The following is a 20,757-nucleotide window of genomic DNA, read 5'->3' on the forward strand; positions in this document are numbered from 1 at the left end:
CTGGAGCCTGGCCAGGACCCGGGCTGAGGGGAGAGGGTGTAGAATGTAAGGTGGGACTGCCAGGCTGAGGATGGGCAGGACAGGGAGGAGGAGGGCAGCTCACAGAGGGGATCGCTCTGGTTTTTGTTTCTTGACTTTGCTTGTGCTGTTTGTTGCCATGCAGATGTTTTAATTCTTTTTTTTTTTTTTTTTTTTTTGCGGTATGCGGGCCTCTCACTGTTGTGGCCTCTCCTGTTGCGGAGCACAGGCTCCAGATGCGCAGGCTTAGCGACCATGGCTCACAGGCCCAGCCGCTCCGCGGCATGTGAGATCTTCCCGGACTGGGGCACGAACCCGTGTCCCCTGCATCGGCAGGCAGACTCTCAACCACTGCACCACCAGGGAAGCCCCAGATGTTTAAATTTTATGTAGTCAAATTCATCCGTTTATTGCCTCTGGGTTCTAAGTCACAGAAAATCTTGCCCTATGCCCTGGTTGTACAACAAATTGCCCATGTTTTCCTCTAGTATGTGTATGGTTTCATTTCTCCATGTAGATCTCTGATCCATTCACAATGTATTTTCACGGATGGTTTTTTCCAAACAGCTGCCCCGTTGTCCTAGCATCATGTGTTTAGAAGTCTATTTTTGACCTAGTGATCTTTACCGTATATTCTGAATTTCTGTTTGCATTCAGGTCTGTTTCTGGACTGCCTGTTCTGTTCCACTGGACTCTGCACACACAGACCCACACTGTGTAAATGACAGAGGCTTTCTCTGACATGTTTTGCCACCTGGTGGGGCCGGCCCTCCTCGTGGCTTTCCTTCTCCAGTGTTTCCTGGCACTTGCTTTTCTGTGTGAACTTGAGCATCAACTTGTCTAGCTCCTTAAAAACAGCGTGCTGATATTTTTGTGACTGTGGCAAATGTACAAATGAACTGCTGTGTTGTTGAGTCGCCCTAGGACCAAGGGACGTCCTTTTGTTCAAGTGTACTTCCGTGTCTTGCAAGAGGGTTTTAAATTTTTCCTCAAATACATTTTGCATATACCTGAAGTTTATTCCTGAGGGTCTGATTTTTGTCATTGCTGTTGTAAACGCATTATCCCTCTTAATGCTGCCATCATAGCCTTGGACGGTTTGTTGTCTGTGCAGAGGAAGGCGACTGCTGTCTGTCCACAGTTCTACCGCCTCCTGCCTTATTGAATTCTTTCATTGTCTGAATTCGTTTTATTTATCTGTTCTCTAGGGTTTTCCAGGTACACTGCCATAAAACCTGCAAATAGAGACAGATTTACTACTTTTTTCCTGATTTTTGTACCTCAAATTTCTTTGCTTTCATCGCACTCACTAATCCCTCTAGTTCCCCGTTGAATGAGGTGAGGTAATGGGCATTCACTTTGGCCCTGATCTTAGCAGAAATGCCACGTTAAGTATGATGCTGGCTTGGGACTTCCCTGGCAGTCCAGTGGTTAAGACTCCACACTTCTACTGCAGGGGGCGCGGGTTCGATTCCTGTTTGGGGAACTAAGAATCCGCGTGCTATGTGGTGCGGCCAAAAAATAAAAAATATAAATGAAAATAAAGAATAAAAAATAAATGTTTTGTTTTAAAAAAGTAAGATGCTGGCTTGCAGAGTAAAGTCTGCATATATGTTATCATGTTAAGAAAGTATTTGTCATTTCCTGTATTCTTGAATGTTTTTATAGGATAAGTGCTGAATTTTGTCAAAGGTGTTTTCAACATCTATGGAGATGATTGTGAATTTTCTCCTTAGATCTATTAACACAGTATATTATGTTAATGAATTTCTTAATAATGAACCAACTTTACATTCTTGGCATAAATCCCACTTGGTGTACTCTTCTTAATGTGGTTCTAGATTCTGTTTGCTAATGTTGATTAATTTTGTATGGATATTCATAAGTGATGTTGGTCTGTGATTTTCTTTTGTCTATCTTTATCAGTTATAGGTCTCAATATTATACTTCATAAAAAGAACTGGAAAGTTTCCCTTCTTTTCTGTGCTCTAGAACAATTTATGTAGCATTGGTCCCATGTGGTCTTTTTTTTTTTTTTTTTTGGTGGGTGTGCGTCGGGCCTTAGTTGCGTCACGTGGGATCTGTCATTGCAACACACGGGCTTCTCTCTAGTTGGGGTGCGTGGGCTCCAGGGCGTATAGGCTCTGTAGTTTGCAGCACGCAAGTGCGGGTTCAGTAGTTGAGACGCATGGGCTTAGCTGCCCAGCAGCACATGGGATCTTAGTTCCCTGACCAGGGATCGAACCCGCATCCCCTGCATTGGAAGGCGGATTCTTTACCACTGGACCACCAGGGAAGCCCCCCATGTGGTCTTTGAAGGATTCCCTGTGAAACCATCTGCGCCTGGTCTTTACCCACGTCTCTCTTCTGTGTGGTGTGTTTCCTAGACCCACTAGTCTCTGTGCAGATTCTTGGGGTGAGTTCTGAGTCTCTGCTGGAGCGGGTGCTCGCCTCCTCCCGGGCATCAGGGATGCTGGCGTCTGTGGGGCTCCCTGCCACCTGGGCCATGTTGGGGTGTGGGGTTCGTGTGGTTCTGTCTGTTCTGACAACTGTACGGGATCAAGGGGCCACGTCAGGAGGTTCAGATTTGTGGAGCCACCTTTTCCTTGGTTCCCCTGCCTGAACAGTTATTTTTTATGACTCCTTCAGCTTCTGCTTGGATAGACCCCAGTCTCCTCCTGGCGGCATGGATCCTGGAGTGTGAGGGAGGGGTCCACTTGGCGTCACTGGCCTGGGCTTGGAAACTGGGCCAGTGACTCTTGCTTTTGGGCAGTGGCTGGGCTGGGCCTTCAGTTCATGTCTGAGTGAGCCTCTCCCTTCTTGGCCTCAGGACTGCTTTGTAACAGACACCATCACACAGGGGATACAGTGGTAATGAGGGGCTTCTCTGCATGTCTCCACCCCAATTCACCAACTCCAAAGTGAGATCTTACCCAATGGGTGCCTTCTACAAATAAACCCCTGAATTTTGTCTTCTAGGTGTAATGAAATATGGAAAACAATGAAAAGCTATAAAATGCTGACAGCTGTGGGCACACTGAGCTCTTCAGCTCAGACGGGTCGTAAAACAGCACACAGAGCTGTCATGTGGCACTTGTTTCCTAAGAGATTGTTCAGGTTGAGAATATAAAATGGCTTAAGAAGTTGTGACTGCCGCTGCCATATGTTTATGAAGAGATGGATCTTACTTGTCACCTCAGCTTAGAACAGAATGTATTTCTAACTGTTAACATACTTTCATGTTGTAAAAAATTCTGGAAACTCAGCGAGAGGGATGAGTTGGATCTGCTCACCATACTTAGCAGCTTTACTCCTCCCCCCCCCGCCCCCTGCCCCATGTCCCTGTGGCCCATCTGAGCAGTGGACCGGCCCATTGTGGCATTTCTTACAGGTGACATCCTGGGAACACTTTTCTTAATTTAGGAAAAGGAAAAAAGCAATTACGATGATTTTTATTTCAGTTCATTATAAGGATTAGTAAATTAGTCCATCACTGAACATACTGTCTAAATTTTGGTGTTTGACCCACAGAAAAATATGAAGATCTGAGCTCTTCAGATGAATCCTGCCCTGTCCCTCAGAGACAGAGGCCCTGTCGGAAGAAGGGCCTCAGCATCCACGAGGGGCCGCGAGCCTTGGCCAGGCTCACAGCTATTGGACTCGGAGGCAGGATACAGCAGCCTTGCTATGGTTAGTGCCCCATGATCCCGGTGGCTTCGACACCATAGTCTAGGATTCTGTCTGAGAGAACGAGCAACTCTCAGGCTCCTGACGTGGGGGCCGCCTGGGCTGCCGGGTGGGAGCAGCAGCTCAAGGACTCAGAATCCATCACAGGGATGGAGACACATTAGTCAGTGTCTCGCTCTTGGGTTTTGGTTCGTCCTTTGAGTTTCCTTTCTGTTGGTTAAAACTACAAATAGAACATTCTCTCCTGTAGGAGAGAGATAACTGAGCTTGGATCCATTCCTCACGTGGGTGGGTCAGCCCAGCAGGGAGAACGTGACCGTTGAGTCCCCTTCCTGTCTCTGCCTTATCCCCTGGGGAGGACTCTGCCCTCGCACTCTTTTCTCAGGGTGTGGATTTGAGAACTGCCCACCAGACACCTGGTAGGCCAGAACCCTAGACCCTGAGTTTCCAGATGGCCTGAGTTTTTGTCAGACCGTCAGCTCCTGAGTGTTGAGTGCAGTGCTTTTGGGGAGCACAGGCGCTGAGTGCTTGGGGCGAGTTGGGCTTGACGCTGTCTCTCGTGCTGGCCTGAGTGACCAGACTCCAGTGTGGGTCTCACCCATCAGTGGCCAGGCCGCTGGTCTAGCGAGCAGCCCTCAGAACCCCCTCCCAGCCAGGAGACCATGTGAGGACTTGATTCCCTTCTCAGACCCTTGGAAGGGGTCCTGGCACTGGTTGGTAACCAGGCCTGCCTCCTCCCAGCATCCAGGGGGCTGACTGGTGAGCTGGTGCTGAAGGTGAGGACACGGGCGTCCGGTCTGGCAGCTGGGAGCTCGGGGCTCTGGGATGAGTAGCAGAGTCTGTTCCTTTGGAGAAGCCCAGGCCACCTGTCCTGCCTGAGCTGTGGCCGGGGCATAGGAAGGAGTGTTCACCAGCCTCTCAGCTCCGGCCTTTCAGGAGATTCTGTTTTTCTTCTTACACTGTGTGAAACTTTAATTTTCTGTAAGTGCATATATGCTCTTTGCCAAAAGTTAAAAAACATTTTTGAATGATAAATAGCATGTGCTGATGTAAAAAATCTCTAACTTCAGAAAGGTATAAAGAAGAAAATAAGTTACCTGTGGTCCCACCAGCCAGGCTCTTTCATGCAAATACACGTACTTTCTGTGGGGCAGAGGCAGGGGCAAAGGCGGAATTAAACACTGGTTTGTGTTCCGCCTCTTCTTGTTTTCTCGCAGGCAGACATTCAGAGGTTATATAATTCACTGTCGCTGCCGTTAATGTTTAGCCAGGGCCTCTTACCTTCCTGTTCAGCTGGATCTTCTTGACTGGGGTTGACTGGCCCCTGTGCTGGAAAGTCGCAGGGGCCATGCAGGCCGGTGTGTGTATGAGAGTAGATGTTTCCAGCTGCGGGAACACCTTGTAGTATAGTTTTCCTTTGGCTCAGGAATTTGTAAATACAGCTTACTGTCTCCTACTTTGTCCTCTTGGCAAAGCAACAGCGTGGCGTGATAGAGAGGCCGCCACTGCCAGGCCTGGCTCCACGTGCACCCGCTGCTGGGCACAAGCCGGTCACTAACCCCTTGGAGCCTGTTTCCTCATTTGCGGACGGCACAGCTCTGTCCAGGTTACCGTGGCGAGTAGAGAATGCTGTCCTGGGGCTCCCCTCGCCGAGATCCCTCTGAGGTGGTGGTTGTGTGTGGAAGGAAGAACTCGTCCTTCCTTATGCATGCGTGTGGATTTACATGCCCTATTCTGTCCACAGAACAGGTGCCTCCACGGGGCTACGTCACCTTCAACAGCAGCGATGAGAACCCCCTGGAAGAGGGGGGCCTCTGCTACAGGGACGTCACCTCCCCCATCAATGAGCGGGATGTGGAGAGCAGCAGCAGCAGCAGCCGGGGTACGCACACCCCCCCGCCACCAGTCCAGCTGGGCCGTGGCCCTGTGATGGGTCCATCCGGCAGAGGAGAGGGTGAAGGTTAGAGAAGGTTCTGGCTGTTGTGAGGAGAGTCATAATCTGGCGTGGGGACAGGTGAGGAGACTTCTCACCCAGGGTCTCTGAGCAGGATCTGGGAGTCAGTCCAGACAGATAGGCTTAGTCTCTTGACTGGTAAGTCCTTAGGAAATGTCTTCGTATGTTATGTGCATCGTCCATTCCACAGCTGTTTACCGAGTGTCCTGTGTGCCAAGCACTGGCTAGATGCTTGCATTTATCGGTGAACAGAGCAGACAAACCCTGCCGAGCCTAGAGAGGAAGGGCCTGGCCTGGCAGTCGGCGTGAAGCAGAAGCAAACAGTGAACGATTGGAGGGGCCGGGGAGCGCTGTGGCTGAAGCCGCTCGGGGACAGGGCTCTGGGGAGTCGCCATGGGCGAGGCCTGTGGTCAGGCGTCCTCGTCTTCGCCATTGTCAGAAGAGCACGCCTTCTGTGCCCACCTCGGGGCCGCGCGGAGCAGCAGCAGCAGTGAGGGCCTGGCCCGGGCCCCGGAACTCAGCAGCGAGGCCTCCCTGGAGAGCAACGAGGTGACCCTCCCCCCCTCCTCCCCCTTCCCCGGCGTCGTGGGGGCTGCCTAGCAGTTCACTTGAGGTGAGCGTGTCCATGCAGTGCCACGGGGGCCGCCACCGGGGAGGCCTCTGGCAGGCGGGGGAGTTACGGGAAGTTTCAGAGCTTCCCCACCGTGAGGGGAGCGTGTAGAGGAAGCCGCATACACTGGCGGTGGGGCAGGGAGCAGAGCTTGGATGCAGCATGTCAGCTGCCAGCCCCCGCAGTTGCTTTAAACACACACCTCTCACCACAGGATTCGGATCATGCGCGGAAAAGCTCGGTTCGCAAACAAACTAAAAGCTACGTGAAGACCAAGAATCGTTACAGCAGCAGCGACAGCCAGTGGCCTCCTGGCACCGGGACTTCCTGTGCCCCAAGATTGATCCCCCAGACTGACAGGTCCCCCTACTCAGGACCCCAGGTAAGACCGTGGGGCTTCTTGTGATTTGTGAGGCAGTTATTTGTACTTCCCATGGGGCTGGCACTGTTGAGAGAAAAGAGTGGGGTGGTTTTCTCCACACGACCTAGAAAGCTACTCGGGCTGAGAGGATTCCTAATGGTGAGAGGAGCCAGTTGCCGGGCTTCTGTTCATTCCTTTCCATGGAGGGATCCGTCTCTCCCCCTGGTTTCCATGCTCAGCTCAGCCTCCCTGAGCCTGGGGAGGAGAAACACAGGACCAGCATCACAGAACTGCTTTCAGGTGACAGTGACAAGCTGCATGGGAAGCAGAGGCAAAGTGGCACTTAGTCGGGACTTAATGAGAACTTAATTGCTGCCTTTCTCATCGTGGCTGCTCTGATTGGGCAGTTTGTCCAGGATTACAGGTACAACAGCAGCGCCACTGCCTAGTGTGTTCTCCCACCCTCTGCGGGCATAAGTGGTACAGAGGTGGAAGAGAGGTCAGCATTTGCCATTTATTAAAGTCACAGCTCTGCTCTTCACTAAAAGCCTGTGATTTTAATGGTTTCTCCTCGCAGCCCCTCTGGCGAGCTTTCTCCAGCGCCTGTGTTCCCAGGCTCGGTGAGCAGCTGACCTCTCCATACCTTAAACACATGCCGATTGGAGCCTTTAAATCAGCTTCTTTAAATATGTTCCAAGATTTGGTGTATGTGCTTGGCAGAGGAGCCGGTGGGGCGAAGCTACCTGCTTCTGGGTCGGGGTTTCCTACGTAGCAGAGCAGCTCCGTCACTGCCATCTCCTGAAAGTCAGCCCTTGACACAGGGTTTGTAAAACAGAAACAAAGAAAGGAATAAAATATGTTCCAAGAGCTAAAGGAAACCATGTCTAAATACAGAATATCAATAAAGTGATAGAAATAAAAATGAACCAAATAGAAATTCTGGAACTGAAAGTACAATAACTGAGATGAAAATTTTACTAGAGGGGCTCAACAGCAGGTTTGAGCACACAGAAGAGAGAACCAGAAGACTTAACATAGATCACTTGAGGTTATCCAATACGATAAAGAAGAATGAGGAAAAATGAACAGAAACCTGTGAGACACCAGCAAGTGTAACAGCGTGCACGTAATGGTGTTCCTGGGGAGGAGGGAGGGAAAAGTAGAAAAAATGTTTTAAAATAGCCAAATCTTATCAGGGGAAATGAAAAGACTGCTGTACACTGCACAGTCCGTGGGGCCAAGGCAGAAGAAATCCTGGAGAAACATCTAAAGGTGCGAGAATGCAAGTTAAGAAAAAATAATCTCTCAGATACTGGAAATTTTGATTTGGGGATCCAAGAACACGTCGATCTGGGGATCAAACTACCAGGCATTGGTACCTACAGCCTGGACCTCTACGTGGTGCTGGGGAGGCCAGGTTTCAGCATCGCAGGCAAGAAGTGCAGGGCAGACTGCATTGTGACCAAACACAGAATTAGCGAAGAGGAGGCCCGGCACTGGTCCCATGGGATCATCCTTCCTGGCAAATAAATTCCCATTTCTATCCAAAAGGCCAAAAAAAAAGTTTTCAGTGAAAAAAAAAAAAAGCCAAATCTTCTCAGATTTGATCAAAAAATGAATCTGCACATCCAAGAAGCTGAATGAGCTCTAAGTTTGTTAAATTCAGAGCCACACCTGGACACATCACAATCAGAGTGTCACTAAACAAAGAATCTTGGAGCAAGAGACAAGTGACTCAGCACGTACAACGGGATCTCCAGACAATTAACAGCGTATTTCTCATCAGAAACCACAGGGACCAGAAGACATGGACGACATGTTAACCAACAGTGCAGCGTCCAGCAAAGACTGTCCCCCAGAGTGAAGGAAAAATGAAGAGTCCCGGGTCAGCAGAGACCGAGAGGAGCTGCTGCCGCAGACCTGCCACAGGGTGTGCTTGCTGCTGCAGTGAAGACACTGGTCCAGAGACGCCCTGCCTGCCCTGCCTGAGGACACACAGGGGGCAGCCCAGGCTCTCTGCCGAACTTGGGAGTCAGCAGAGCTCAGGACAGGCCAGGTGCTCAGCAGGAGAAAGGCAGCTCTGTGTGCAGCACAGGCCTTTTCCTGCCCCCACGTCTTCGTGGCCTGCCTGTCTTCTGACCTGCCCTGGCTCCTCACCCTCTAGGACCTCGCCACACTGCTGGAGCAGATTGGCTGCCTCAAATACCTGCAGGTGTTTGAGGAGCAGGACGTGGACCTCCGCATCTTTTTGACCCTCACTGAGAGCGACCTGAAGGAAATCGGCATCACGTGAGTCCCAAGGCCTCTGGCTACGATGCCCAGGAACCAGCTGAGGTGCAGCTCCCAGCATTTGGGTGGAGACCCTTCCTGTCCAGTGGCCAGCTTTCTCCCTGCTGTCAGCTGTCCACTTCTGCAGCTGCTCCCAGCTCAGGTGCAGGCAGCCTGGGTCCCGAGGCCCCGAGCTGGCCCAGCAGACACTGCTGTGCTCAGGGCACCCTGACATTTTCCACTGTCCACCTTTGAGAGCATCCCTAGCAGCCCCAGCTCCCTGTCTAGTGAAAGCAGCAGCCAGGCAGGGTGGGAAGGTCACGACTCCTTACGATGCTTTCTGTCTTCTGTCCCAGGATCCTGGGGGCTACTCTCCCCCTTCAAAGCTGGGATCTTTCTAGCAGACAGTCTTGGTAGAAGGACGGCCCACGGAACCTCCACATAGAGCAGGTGCTGATCCGTGTCCTCTCACTCCCTGCTGTAGGTTGTTTGGGCCCAAGAGAAAGATGACCTCTGCCATCGCCCGCTGGCACAGCAGCGCCCGCCCCCCCAGTGATGCCTTGGAGCTGGCCTACGCCGACCGGCTTGAAGCCGAGATGCAGGAGCTTGCCATCCAGCTGCACAAAGTAAGTAGAGAGCTGGGGCAGGGGACGTGCAGAGGACACAGTGTGGAGACAGATGCCCAGAATCAGCGGAGAGCAACAGCCAGGGCGGGTGACAGGACAGCGAGGCCAGGAAGCATCATGGCTTGGATGCAGTGGGGCGCACAGGTGGGCACAGGAGGGAGAAAGGGTGTCAGCAGCGCACACCACAGGGCTTGCAGGAAGGGGCCCAGGCCGGGGGGGCTCCAAGGTGGAGACAGGTCCCCCCAGGCCAGGAGAGGAGGAGGCAGTCTGATGGCGGAGATGGAACCTGGGGTGGGGGAACCCTGCCCGAGTGGTCATTCCCCACCCCCGAACCAGCCTGCTGCACCTGCTGCCTCTCCCGCTGCAGCGCTGTGAGGAGGTGGAGGCCATGCGGGGCCTGGTGTCACAGGAACAGGAGCTGCGGGCCGTGGTGGAAAGCTGCCTCCTGGAACAGGACGGCGCCCGCAAGGACGTCCATGCACAGTTGCAGGAGACCTGGGCCCTGGCCCGGGACGCTGCGCTTGTCCTGGACCAGCTGCAGTAAGTGGGTGTCCGAGCTGCCCCCGGGCCAGGGCCAGGCCAAGTCACTGTTTCCTCCAGATTCTTCCAAGAATGGGTTGTTTTCAGGGCCTCTTGGAGTCACCGCCACCCCAGTTTCATCTGGCTGTCCCTCCTTGCAGGGCAGACCAGGCAGCAGAGGGGCCCCGTGTGGGTCTTTTCTCTGCCCGGGCTGCACAGGCACAGGCTGGCAGGGCGCACAGGGCAGAGCCTCGCCTCACACTCTGGGAGAAGGGTGTCTGCGATCGCCTGGCCTCTCCCCTCACCAGCGATTGGTTCTCGTGTCCGGCAGAGCCTGTCAAGCTGAGCTGTCCGCCCGAGTGCAGCAGGATGAATCCCCGCTCGAGGCCATGCTGGGCCCAGGCCTCCCCACAGCTGGTAAGGAGAGCAGTGTCCTGGACCCAGAACAGGTAGACAGAGGGCAGGGACACCTCCCCAGGCTGGGTTTTACCACTTGTCTCAGTGCAGTTATCACACTGACACCACCCCACCCCAGATCCTCTCACGTGCCCAAGCCCATGTCCTCACTGTCCCTCCAGGTGGCCTTTGGGCCATGGCTGCCTCCACTGTCCAAGACCTCAAGTGACTTCTACAGCCCCTGGCTGGGCCCCCCCAGGGCATAGCCCAGTAGGCAGGGGCCCTCACACACATTCCTGGGGCTGAGCCCTGACCGGTGTCAGCGCTTTGCTCCACAAGTGGGAGGAGAACACTCTGATATAATGAGGGGGACGTATGGCACCAAAGGTTGGGGGAGGGGGCGTCCCTTGGTCGCAGTGGCTCAGGATGGAAAGGCAGGGCCCGTGAGCACAGACCCCAGGCCTACTCAGCTCTCTGCCCTGCAGACTCCAAAGGCTGGCAGGCCGCCTTGCAGGCCCTGAGCCTCCCTCAGCTGTCGGGAGCCCTGGAGGATCGAGTCCGGGAGATGGGTGAGTCCAGGGGGCCGGACAGCCCACCAGCCCTCAAGGTCATCCATTCCTGTGTCCTCGAGCCCTCCAGACTGCGAAGCAGTAACTGTCTGCCCCCGTTCTCAGGGCGAGTGCTGTGCTTAGTGACCCAGAGCCTGGAGAAGCTGCAAGTGCTGAACGGGAAGGAGAACTGGCGGGAGCCTTAGCCAGGGGGACGGTGAGTGTCTGTCCGTCCAGGATCTCGGCCTCAAGAGCAGGGCAGCTGTGCAGCCGAGCGAGCGCCCCCCTCAGTCTTCCCTTTCCCTTCTCAGAATCTGACGTGGGGTGACTGATCCACCCTGAAGCTGTGTGCCCAGAGGACAGGAGGCCAGCGAGCGGGCAGCTGCAGTGGCCAGGGCCAGAGGATCGGGCCCCAGGAGCAGCTGGCAGACAGGACGGGGCTGTGGCCGGTGCGAGGGCAGCAAGGCCCGCACTGAGGCAAGACGAGGGTCTGTTATCCAGACCAGGAGTGGGGCCCAGAGCAGGCAGGGCCTTGGGGAGAGCGTGTCCCCACACACCACAGGCGCCACACTGAGGTTCGCCCAGACAGGTGAGGACTGGGGCGGGGTGCCTGGGCAGCATATGTCATTTGCTGGAAAATAAAATTTAAGATTGGCTGGTGAGGGGTTCAGTTCTGGTCCCACGGCCTGAGGTACTGGCTGATAAACCACAGTAAGAAGAAAGCTGTGCCAGGGCCCTCGCCCAGAGCACCATGCTCAGGGCAGGACCAACTGGGTGATCCCTGCTGCCCCATCCCTCTGTTGCCTGTAGCTAGGGCCACCTTTGCATCAGAACCCCCATGATTCTACAAAGCTACCTGGAGAGCGAAGCAGGCCCCAGAAATAAGAGAGGAGCAAGTACAGGTGTTTTATTTACAGAGCAGAGTGTCCTCGCCCACATGTGCCAGCCACTTCGTCGAGGCTCTAAGATGGGACACCCAGGCTGGGCCGGGAGCATTGCTTTCCTTACCAGGCCAGCGCTGTGGAAACTGTGAGCTTCACTGAGGAGTCTTTCCAGACGTAGGGCCATAGGAGACCGCCAGTGGTGACCTTCCTGTCCTGTGGTGGCTCTCCTGTTGTCATTGTGCACGCTTGGCCAGTGCTGCCAGACTGCTTCCTGGAGGTGCCTGCAGGCTGTGCTGGGAACAGAGAGGGGAGGCTCTCAAAGGAAGCAGCAGTGGGCTCAGCCCAGGTGCCACCAGAGCCACCAGGATCAGGGAGAGGCATCACACTGTCAGTCTCAGTGAAGAAACCACCAGACCAGGCCCATGGCCCAGAAGAGTCCATGGCTGGCAGTGCCACAGTCAACACGGGGAGGTGGCTGGCACCCCCACCTGGGAGGGGAGGCCTGCATCAGCTCCACCTGAATGGTACCCAGAGCCCCGCTCTTATGCCCGGCCCCTGCCCTCAGGTCCCTGGGTGGCGGGGAAGGGGACACCCTCGTGCATCCACCCCTAGGCCTGTAGCCAGGACTGAAGAACACACAGAACAGCGGAGGCACAACTTTACTGTCCTTTCTCCAGCAGCTCCCTGTACACCTGGGCCCCACAGCCCTGACTGTTCGCAGGGACAGGGCCCAAGACAGAGCAGGTAAAGCTGCTTTGAAAACTCACCACAAATAAAGCTAACAACCAAAATTAACAACATAACCTCCTATCCTGGGCTGGCGTTTCTCCAGACCCTGGGGCTGGCTCGGGGCAGGACGCAGGATGGAGTCAACCCAAAGTTGGCCTCCACAAGAACAAAACTGCCACGAGAACAAAGCAACTTCTCCAGGGTCCAAGTGCATGTGCACTTATCCACTGAGGCCATCAGGAAACACCTGGGGCTCCACCAGCCCACGACACGCACGCAGAGAGCTCGTTTTAGAGTGGGTGCACCCAGGCCACCACCCAGTAACTGCTCTGGGCAGTGGAGAAGAGGAGGTGCCCACTCCCCAACACAGTCGGAATGGGTCAAGCACAGAACATGCTAGAAGACACACTCCCACAATGAGGCTGGAGGGCCCAGCCTCAGCCCACGGGTACAGAGCGCCAGGGGGAGGGCGACAGACACAAGGCACAGGAGCAACCTCAGGAGGAAGATGGGAGCAGCTTCTCTAGGGCCTTCTTCTGCTTTTCTGTGGCCGCAGCCAAAGCTTCAGCCAGCTTTTCCTCGGGCATCATGTTGAGCACCTTGAGAGCAAAGAGGAGCTGGTACTTGGCTGTGCTGATGAAAGCGTTGCTCAGGAAGTTGGGAAAGCCACCGACTCGGTCCTTCTGGGTGTACAGTGGGACGCGCACGAGCCCCAGCACCTGCATGGAGAGGAGACCAGGATTGGGACCAGGCCCCCACACGGATGGCATGGCCTTGGTAGGAGGGGCTTGTGAGCAGCTAGGCCACGGGAAGGACAGCCAGGTTGCCAAGGACATAATGGGAGACCCAGGTAGGGTTGGGTGAGGTAGAAGCCAGCCAGCTCCCTTGGTGCGGTGCAGCCCCTCTCTTCCCCAAGCAAGTTTCAAGGCCATCCCCATGCACATCCCACTCTCAAGTCCCAGCCCTCAACCACTAGCAGGAAGCCCCACAGTCCACACCCCCATGCTCCCTCTTTCACCTGGTGAATCCCAAACACCCCAAGTGCCACTCCCAGTCTTCCAGACTATAAAACCCAGAAGTAGAGCCTTCATCCCTCACACCATGAGATTCCGGCCCATGAACCCAGACCTACAAGATCCCTTTTTACTCTGCAGTTTCACACCTCCCGGAGCAGGCACCGCCCCTTCCCATCCTCCCACCGATCCCACTCCCCACTCCCAGGATTGGCAATGGCAGGCAGCAAGGCAGATGGAACACAGCCCCGAGGGAGCCCCAGCCCCGGCCCCCCTCCCACCCTACCCGACCCCTGGTCCCTCTCCCCACCCCGAAGCTGGAGACAGCGACACCCTCCCAAACTGTCCAGGGGACCCTCAGGGGGACGTGTTACCCATCGGTGCCTTCCGCGGGGCCAGAGCCAAACCCCGGGGCGGGGGGCGGGGCCCGAGCAGCGGCCCCCACCTCCAGGCCGTGATCCCGCGAGTGCACCGCGCTGATCTCCACAGCATGCAGCTGCTCCAGCGTCAGCTGCCGCGCGTACAGGTGCGCCACGACGCGGTGCGGGCCCTCGGTCAGGTGCGAGCTCAAGTAGTCGGCCTCCGTGAGGCGCAGGCAGCCCAGGCCCAGGCCCAGCACCCGATTCAGTCCGTCCTCCAGCGACCAGAAGCGCCGGTCCACGAAGCCCCCGGGGAAGCCCAGCAGTCCGTCGAAGCGCATCTGCATCTGCAAGGGAGCGCCGGGTCACGGGCGCAGGTCCGAGTGGCGTCCCGTACCCGCCCGCCCGCGTCCTCCCGCGTCCTCACCAGCACCGAGAAGCGCATGGGGATGCGGCCGAAGAGTTGCCCGGGGTTTGCGGCGTACAGCATGGCATGGCACGAGTGGCTCCAGCCCGGCCCCAGACGCATCGCCTCCACCCGGCTGATCTGCTTCAGCTCCGGAACCGCCGCCGCCGACATCTTGGCACTACCCACCGCGACCCGTGCACCGCCCTTACGTGCATGCGCGGGCCCGCCCCCGCCGCGCCCGAGCAATCCGCGGACAGCCGCGCCCCTGGGCCCCGCCCCTCCGCCAATCGCTGACGCGCACCAGGGCAGAGCCCGTCACGGCTCTCCGACGCTCCGTTGCGGGGCGGAAGGGGCGGGCACAAAGGGAATGGCTGCGGGCGCCCCAGCCGTCACCCAATAGCCGCGCACCCCGAGCGGGCCCCGCCCACGGCCCTCGACAACCACAGAGCCCAGGATGCAACGCGACAGCCGAGCTCGCAGGAGTGGGGCGTGGACTTCGGGTCCTCGGGCGCGCGGCGCTTGCGGGGTGGGGGCGGTGCTTGCGGAGTCAGGGTTCAGACTACCCGCCCCGAAGAGGGCAGGAGAAGCCCCAGCGATCTCTTTGCCCTCGGCCCTCCCCCAGCGCCTGCCTGGGAGCACCGCCCCGCGGGCTTCCCACCGCCAGCTCCAGGTCTGGCCGGCTCCAGCTTCTGGACGCGAGGGCGCCTCCTGCTTCCCCCAAGGGGCTCAGCTGAGCCCTGGGATCAGAGGACACAACCCTCCCCTGCACGCACGCCAGCCCCATCGTTCTGCAGCCGGCTAAGCACTGGAATCCAAGGTCACTGCTGGTCTGCCTGACTAGAAGAGCAGGAAAGCAGAGTCTGGCAAAGCTCCAACTGCCCTCACAGTACAAGTCCACACCCAGCACTGAACTGGGTGCATGGTGAGGAGTTCTGGGGCTCCCTAAGCCCAGCCTGCTGGGGCAGAAGTGATTTAAATCCCGGGGCAGGGAGCTTCCCAGCCCAGCGCACCAAGTACCCTGCCTGTCAGACACCATAGCCGGGTACTGTTGGAGGAAATAAGGTCTCCCCCACTTTATTCCGAGGAGGAACCTGGGGCTTAGATGAATGGGACTTACCTGAGGGCACCCAGCAGTTTGTGAGAGCCAGGATCCCACCCAAGATTCCCACTGCCTCCTACCCAGTGTACACAACAGAAAACCGTGAAGCTTCAGCAAAAGGGGGCCCGAGTTACTTACCAGGTGTCTGTACTGGAGAAGGAAGTTGCTAGGGCTCGGAAGCGTCAGAAACAGCCATCAGAGGGACAGTAGCGGGGCTCCCCTGGATCCTATGGTGCCACTCGCTCCACCAGCTGGCCCAAGCTCCATTTTTCTCCCACCGTGGACATGGATTTGCTGAGGGAAGGCACCACAGCCTGTGCTCACAGGATGGGTGCCATGGCACAGCCTCAGGAAAGCCATGCAGCCGAGGGCAAGTTCTGTGCCCTGACCGGGGCTGAGAAGGAGAGGGGCAGAGGGCAGGCGAGGGTTGGCAGGATTCGCCAGAAACTCATTCACGTTGGGTCCTCGGTGGTGTTCTGTCAGACGTGGGGAGTAAGGACCCAAAGAGAGAGGCTCTCCCCTACCATGGCCCTCTGCCAGGGGTCAGGGCTCAGGTGGGGCAGCCACAGCTGGCAAGGGGAAGCCAGATTCCAGGGCAGGTAACCGTGTCTGAAGGGGAGAGATTATCAAGGGGAAGGGCCAATTCAGGGAGGACCCCACCTCCAGGCCGCAGACATTAAGAAAGGAGGTGGGTTGGTTTGGGGGCAGTGTGGAGGGAGATCCAGTGCAGCCCATGCAAGAACCCATGTGACACTGAGCGCCCTTCTACCACACTGGGACCATGCCAGACCCAGGCACAACTGAGGGTGGCAAGCCTTCCTTGGGGCAGGGACAGGCTGCCTGAGTCAGAGGGGACCAGAGGAGGCTACTTGGAACTGTGTCTACAGAGGAGCCGGGGCCCTGCTGGTGGGTGGTGGTTCAGGCAGTGCTGCAGTGGGTGTTCTGGAGCCCCAGCCTTTCCCTACGGGGAGGCTGCTCGCTGGGCAGGGGAGCACAGACCAAGCAGAGGGCCCTGGCTGGGCTCCAGCATCCTGGCAGCCAAACCTGCCCCTCCAATCCATTCCCCACATGACAGCTGGAGAAAGTTGCTCCCTTGCTTAGAAGCTTCTGGCTAAAACTACCCCACAAGGTGTCTGCACCCCACACCCCCAACTCTGATGCTTCAGCCACTTGCTGGACACACTTGGTCCACTCCTGCCTCTGGGCCTTTGCACTTGCTGGGCCGCCTGCCTGGGGTGCGCTTCTGCGGAGAGCTCCTTGGCAGCATTCAAGGCTCAGCTGAAATATCTCCTCAGAGAAGCCCTCCCCAGCCACAGGTTAAATCAACTCCATCTCGTGACCCGCTGACTCTCTTCCTAACAGTAACCAGACCTGGGAAAACTTGGATTACTTGCGTGGTGTCTCACTGACTAGAACACAGGCTCCAGGGGCCTTGCCCATTTTGACTTCTGGCAGAGCAGGCACTCAGTTCACGGCGGTGGGATGAATCAACTCGCTGAAGCAACCTGCACACCTGGAGGCTTTGGGCTCTGCCACCTGCTCAGGAGGCAGAGCCAAGTCCCAAGGGTCCCTCCTTTGCTCCAACCCAACAATCAGCACGATATGACCAAAAGAGTAATAACAGCAGTCCTCACGCCCTCCTGGAAGTTGTAGTTCGCGGACATCTTATACATGAGGGAACAGAGGCTGCAGCCACAAGTTGGCACCTGCACTGCTGTGAGGGCGTCAGAGCTGCCACCAGCTACTCAGCTGTCCTGCCTCCCAAGAAACAGCCTCAGTCCTAAGGTGCTGTGCACGGAGGAAGGAGCGGGTGGGATATTGCTGCATGATTTTATTACTATAAATAGACAGTAAAAACGAACAAAACCTAGCCAATCAGAGTACATCAAATGGTAGCACACGCAAGTACAAGACAGGCCAGTCTGCACCCTGTCCTTCAGAGTTACTGGCACAATATCGATGGCGAGAGGCCGGGGTGCTGGCCGTGAGAGGAGAGGGCTGAGGAGAGGGACACGGCCGCCCTGCCTGTGTGTGTGTGCGTGTGTGTGTGTGCATCGGCATGCGTGCACCCATGAACACATGGTGGGTAGGAGGGGAGGGGAGGCAGGGAGCCAAGGGGCCAGGGCAGGCTGCCCCAAGCGTGGCCTCTGTTCACAGGCTCAACCGGAGGGAAAAGGAGTCATCCACACCCGACTGCCCCACTCAACAGAGCCTCAGGCTGTGCAGCCGGCCGCCCCAGAACCGTCCTTCCCAGGGCAGCTCCTCAGGAAGCGGGACCCTCTCCCGCTTGCAAGGAAAGTAAGTGTCTGCACCCGGGAGCTGCAGACCCACCCACTGGACTCAAGGTCCTGCTGGGGAAGCTCTCACCCGGGTGCACCAAGGCCAAGCATCCTCTCTGCCTTTCTGTTACCCAGAAAGTTTATCTTTAAAAAAAGACGAGGTCACCTCAGATGGGACCCTCATCCCCTGGCAGGTTCCACCACAGGAGTCCCAGACAGAACAAATCAAAGAGAAACGCTAAGTGGCATCTACATGGTGAAGAGGGAGCGGAGAAGCCACTCAGGCCCTCCCGGGGCGGGTGGGCAGCAGCGCCACCGGCCAAGTGGAGCCCCCCACCCGGAGGGTCTGATGACATGGGCTAGGCTGCCTCCGAGAAGGTGTGGGGCTCAGAGAAGGGCCCCTGGACACAACCGCTGTTAATGGCCAGACCCAGACCTGGCCTGACTGCCTAGCCGCCCGGGGGGGGGGGGGGGGGGGGCAAACTGTGGGAGGTGGTCCCACAGGGCCGCGTAGGGGGGGAAGGGTACACGCACATGGGGAGGGGACAGGCACTGTTTCCTTCATTGACTGACACTCGGACCCCACTTCCTTTCCTCCCACAAGGCCCCCGTGACGTTTCCTGTGAAGACTGCACTCTGTTGAGTTCTTGGGCATTGACGGGCCCCCTACAGACTTGGGGGCTGGGTGAGGCCCATCCAGGCTGCACCTGGGTGATCAGCCCATAGAACGACTGGGAGGAACCCCAGAGCTCAGCACCCAGGACAGAAAGCCGCCATCCTTCATCCTGTACCATTTATAAATACATCGACCGTAGAAAAAGGGGGTTGTCAGAGAGGAAGGTCAACTGTGCTCTTCAATCAAGGGTCACATGGCCCCTCGGAGCCAGTGACCACACAGGGCGTGCAGACTGGAGAGGCCAGGGGTCACGCTGGAGTCCGGGCAGCCCCTCGGCCAAGTCTGGGGAGCTGAGGGCTCCATGCTGCCAACCTGGCCACGCTCTCAGAGTGGGGTCAGCTCAGCGGCCCCAGGGTCAGGACTGGGGCCACCAAGTGGAGGCCGGGGGGGCCCGGCGGTGTGGAGGCTGCGGGGCGTCTCCGTGGAGGTGGACCATCCTGCAGGCAGGAAACAGGGAGGAGGGTCACGTTCGGCTGAGCTGCCCCGCCTCACCGCTCCCTTCGCCCACCAGGCTCTGGGTCCCCACCAGCTGCCCCGCTGTGTGTCTGCGGCAGAGCACACAGAGGGCCCGGTGACTCCAGCCCCCGCCCTGGAACAGAAGGCAATGGGGCACCTTGGCTGCCAGCTCCCAGGTGCCCCGCCTGTGCCTGCTCCGTGCTTCCTGGGCTCCGACAGGCCACTGAATTTGGCTGGAACTCGGTCACCCCCGGTGGAGGGGTGCCTAGAGCGGCCCCAGGAGCCCCTGCCTGCCCTCCTTGGAGGCTGTTCCCGCCATCCCCACATGGCGCCTCCAGGATGCCGTGAGGGGCTCCGTCCCTAGCTCAGGCCACCCCCAGGCGCTGGTGCAGGGGGAGCTGCACACCTCTCAGGGCCGTGCCCATCCGCACAAGGAGCCCCGGGGTGGATTCAATGGCAAACCCAGAAGCCCCCTGCGACAGACTTCGGGGACTCGGTGAGGGACAGTTTTCTTAGGAGCCGTGGCTTCACGTGGGAAGCCAGCTCTGCCACACAGCACACAGGACAAATACAATTCCTAGCAGCCGGGTCTGACCCGTTTCCTACTTCCGGAAGTTTTACCTAAGTGGCAACACTCAACATCTCCCACGGATGAGAATAAAGGTGTCAGGTCCTATTTCAGCAGAGAGTAAGATTCATCACAAGGAATCATCAAGGAAGATGAGAAAGGACTGTGGGGGAAGGCAGTGGGTGGATGGACCCCGCAGCCTGGGTCCAAGACGGCTGACCGGGAGGAGGGCTGCGTCCCACAAGGCCGACACAGCACGAGGTGCGACCCCACCCACACTCGTCTGGAAACCCTGGGCCACCGAAGGAGCCAGGTTCTCTATCTCCAGACTTGCTGGTGAGGCTGCTGTCACCTGAGGGAGGGGCAGGGGCCCCAGCGCGTCCCTTCCCAGTGGTGCTCACAGAACTGTCTTCTGTAAAACGTCTGTTTGGGTCGCCCAGCGAGAGGGCACCTCCCTGTTAGGTGGGGAGACCACTTCACGCAGCCGCCTCACAGACTGACATCAGGGCATGTTGGTGTTCCGGAAGGTTCCAGAGGTGGGTGGGGGAACAGGCTAGTTGTCAGCGATGGGAGGGTCTCAGCTAGGGCTGAGTCACTGATCCCAGGACCCTCAAGGCTGCAAGAGCCTGACTGGGCTGCCTGGTCCAGATGGGAAATCCTCTGGTTCCAAAAGCCAGCATCAGACCCCGCACGACCACCTCTCAGGGGCACCTCTGCTTTGGTGTTTGGAGCGCTCTGGATTCTGAATCCAGGGCCCCGGAGAAGACACGGCTGTGGAAGGAGCCCGGAAAATGGGAAGGAACCCCCAGCGGGAGCAGGAGAGGGAGGGTGGCTGGGGCCCTCTCTCCAGCACCCTGCCAAGGCCGCCCGCAGAGCCCCCGCCCCGCGTGCGAAGGCGTCACGTACCAGCTTACTTCTCTAAACCACCGGAGCAGGAGCCGGGCCCCAGGGCTGCGCAGAGGAGGAGAGAGACGGAAGCTCGGTTAGCAAAGCGCTCAGAGGGACCGGCACGTTCCAGGGCAGAGGCACTGGCTTTAGGACAAGGTGCCAGGGTGGGGGTGGGATATGATGGAAATAAATGCCACACAAACCGATGTGCTGACACAAAAGAGACACGTGCTAAAAACGCTACCTGAGAAACAGCTCTGGGCCCAGTGCTAATGAAGAGGAACCCAGCCCAGGGAAGGATGCAGGTAGCTGGGGCAGGGCTGGAGGCTGGGCGCAGTGGAGCCCAGGAAGGGCCCCCACCCCGCAGGGCTGCTGGGATGCCGGACATCTAGGATTTCTCCATTTTATGG

At 57.2% G+C, this 20,757-nt stretch overlaps 3 protein-coding genes and 2 long non-coding RNA genes across 22 annotated transcripts in view; 1 reads left to right on the plus strand and 4 right to left on the minus strand.

Moving 5' to 3' along the window:
• Nucleotides 1-11,646, plus strand: part of ANKS3 (ankyrin repeat and sterile alpha motif domain containing 3) — a 27,919-nt gene extending 16,273 nt beyond the window's left edge. For 8 of the 12 annotated variants that reach the window (XM_027117493.1, XM_027117495.1, XM_027117496.1 and 5 more), the window contains 10 exons: nucleotides 3,550-3,708; nucleotides 5,450-5,587; nucleotides 6,099-6,208; nucleotides 6,484-6,651; nucleotides 8,795-8,919; nucleotides 9,383-9,524; nucleotides 9,892-10,064; nucleotides 10,375-10,460; nucleotides 10,925-11,204; nucleotides 11,279-11,642. In XM_027117493.1, coding sequence (XP_026973294.1) covers nucleotides 3,550-3,708; nucleotides 5,450-5,587; nucleotides 6,099-6,208; nucleotides 6,484-6,651; nucleotides 8,795-8,919; nucleotides 9,383-9,524; nucleotides 9,892-10,064; nucleotides 10,375-10,460; nucleotides 10,925-11,193 — 1,370 coding nt within the window. In that variant the 3' untranslated portion in view covers nucleotides 11,194-11,204; nucleotides 11,279-11,642. Of the gene's footprint in view, nucleotides 1-3,549; nucleotides 3,709-5,449; nucleotides 5,588-6,098; nucleotides 6,209-6,483; nucleotides 6,652-8,794; nucleotides 8,920-9,382; nucleotides 9,525-9,860; nucleotides 10,065-10,374; nucleotides 10,461-10,924; nucleotides 11,205-11,278 lie in introns of those variants that run through there. The other 4 variants (XM_027117498.1, XM_027117497.1, XM_027117494.1 and 1 more) reach the window with 4 other exon arrangements.
• Nucleotides 3,707-5,455, minus strand: LOC113626242 (uncharacterized). Its single transcript, XR_003435097.1, has 2 exons — nucleotides 4,803-5,455; nucleotides 3,707-4,664 (listed from the first exon to the last, which is right to left on the minus strand). It is a non-coding gene; the product is annotated as an uncharacterized LOC113626242 (long non-coding RNA).
• Nucleotides 6,680-9,984, minus strand: LOC113626243 (uncharacterized). Its single transcript, XR_003435098.1, has 3 exons — nucleotides 9,871-9,984; nucleotides 7,274-9,376; nucleotides 6,680-6,885 (listed from the first exon to the last, which is right to left on the minus strand). It is a non-coding gene; the product is annotated as an uncharacterized LOC113626243 (long non-coding RNA).
• On the minus strand, nucleotides 11,131-17,186 carry NUDT16L1 (nudix hydrolase 16 like 1). Of its 2 annotated transcripts, none has more exons than XM_027117518.1 (4): nucleotides 14,400-17,186; nucleotides 14,059-14,319; nucleotides 13,097-13,319; nucleotides 11,131-12,159 (listed from the first exon to the last, which is right to left on the minus strand). In XM_027117518.1, the coding sequence occupies exons 1-3, from the start codon at nucleotides 14,550-14,552 to the stop codon at nucleotides 13,098-13,100; spliced, it is 636 nt and encodes a 211-aa protein (XP_026973319.1). In that variant the 5' UTR covers nucleotides 14,553-17,186; the 3' UTR covers nucleotides 11,131-12,159; nucleotide 13,097. The 2 variants fall into 2 exon arrangements, with proteins under 2 accessions (XP_026973319.1, XP_026973318.1); XM_027117517.1 differs by having other exon boundaries at nucleotides 11,131-12,164.
• Nucleotides 17,187-17,296: 110 nt separating this feature from the next.
• MGRN1 (mahogunin ring finger 1) overlaps nucleotides 17,297-20,757 on the minus strand; it is a 58,138-nt gene continuing 54,677 nt past the window's right edge. For 4 of the 6 annotated variants that reach the window (XM_027117510.1, XM_027117508.1, XM_027117506.1 and 1 more), the window contains one exon: nucleotides 17,297-18,872. In XM_027117510.1, coding sequence (XP_026973311.1) covers nucleotides 18,760-18,872 — 113 coding nt within the window. In that variant the 3' untranslated portion in view covers nucleotides 17,297-18,759. Of the gene's footprint in view, nucleotides 18,873-20,365; nucleotides 20,411-20,757 lie in introns of all 6 variants that reach the window. The other 2 variants (XM_027117512.1, XM_027117509.1) reach the window with 1 other exon arrangement.

Source organism: Aethalodelphis obliquidens, unplaced genomic scaffold (assembly GCF_003676395.1).
Source record: "Aethalodelphis obliquidens isolate GAN/ISIS:26980383/991018 unplaced genomic scaffold, ASM367639v1 scaffold18, whole genome shotgun sequence".
In the NCBI taxonomy this organism is placed as follows: domain Eukaryota; kingdom Metazoa; phylum Chordata; class Mammalia; order Artiodactyla; family Delphinidae; genus Aethalodelphis; species Aethalodelphis obliquidens.

Coding starts and splice junctions, on each gene's coding strand:
- NUDT16L1 (XM_027117518.1), bottom strand. CDS start 14,552: ATGTCGGCGGCGGCGGTTCCGGAGCTGAAGCAGATCAGCCGGGTGGAG. Junction 14,320..14,399: donor CCATGCGCTTCTCGGTGCTG/GTGAGGACGCGG, acceptor GCTCCCTTGCAG/ATGCAGATGCGCTTCGACGG. Junction 13,320..14,058: donor CGCGGGATCACGGCCTGGAG/GTGGGGGCCGCT, acceptor CTCTCCATGCAG/GTGCTGGGGCTCGTGCGCGT.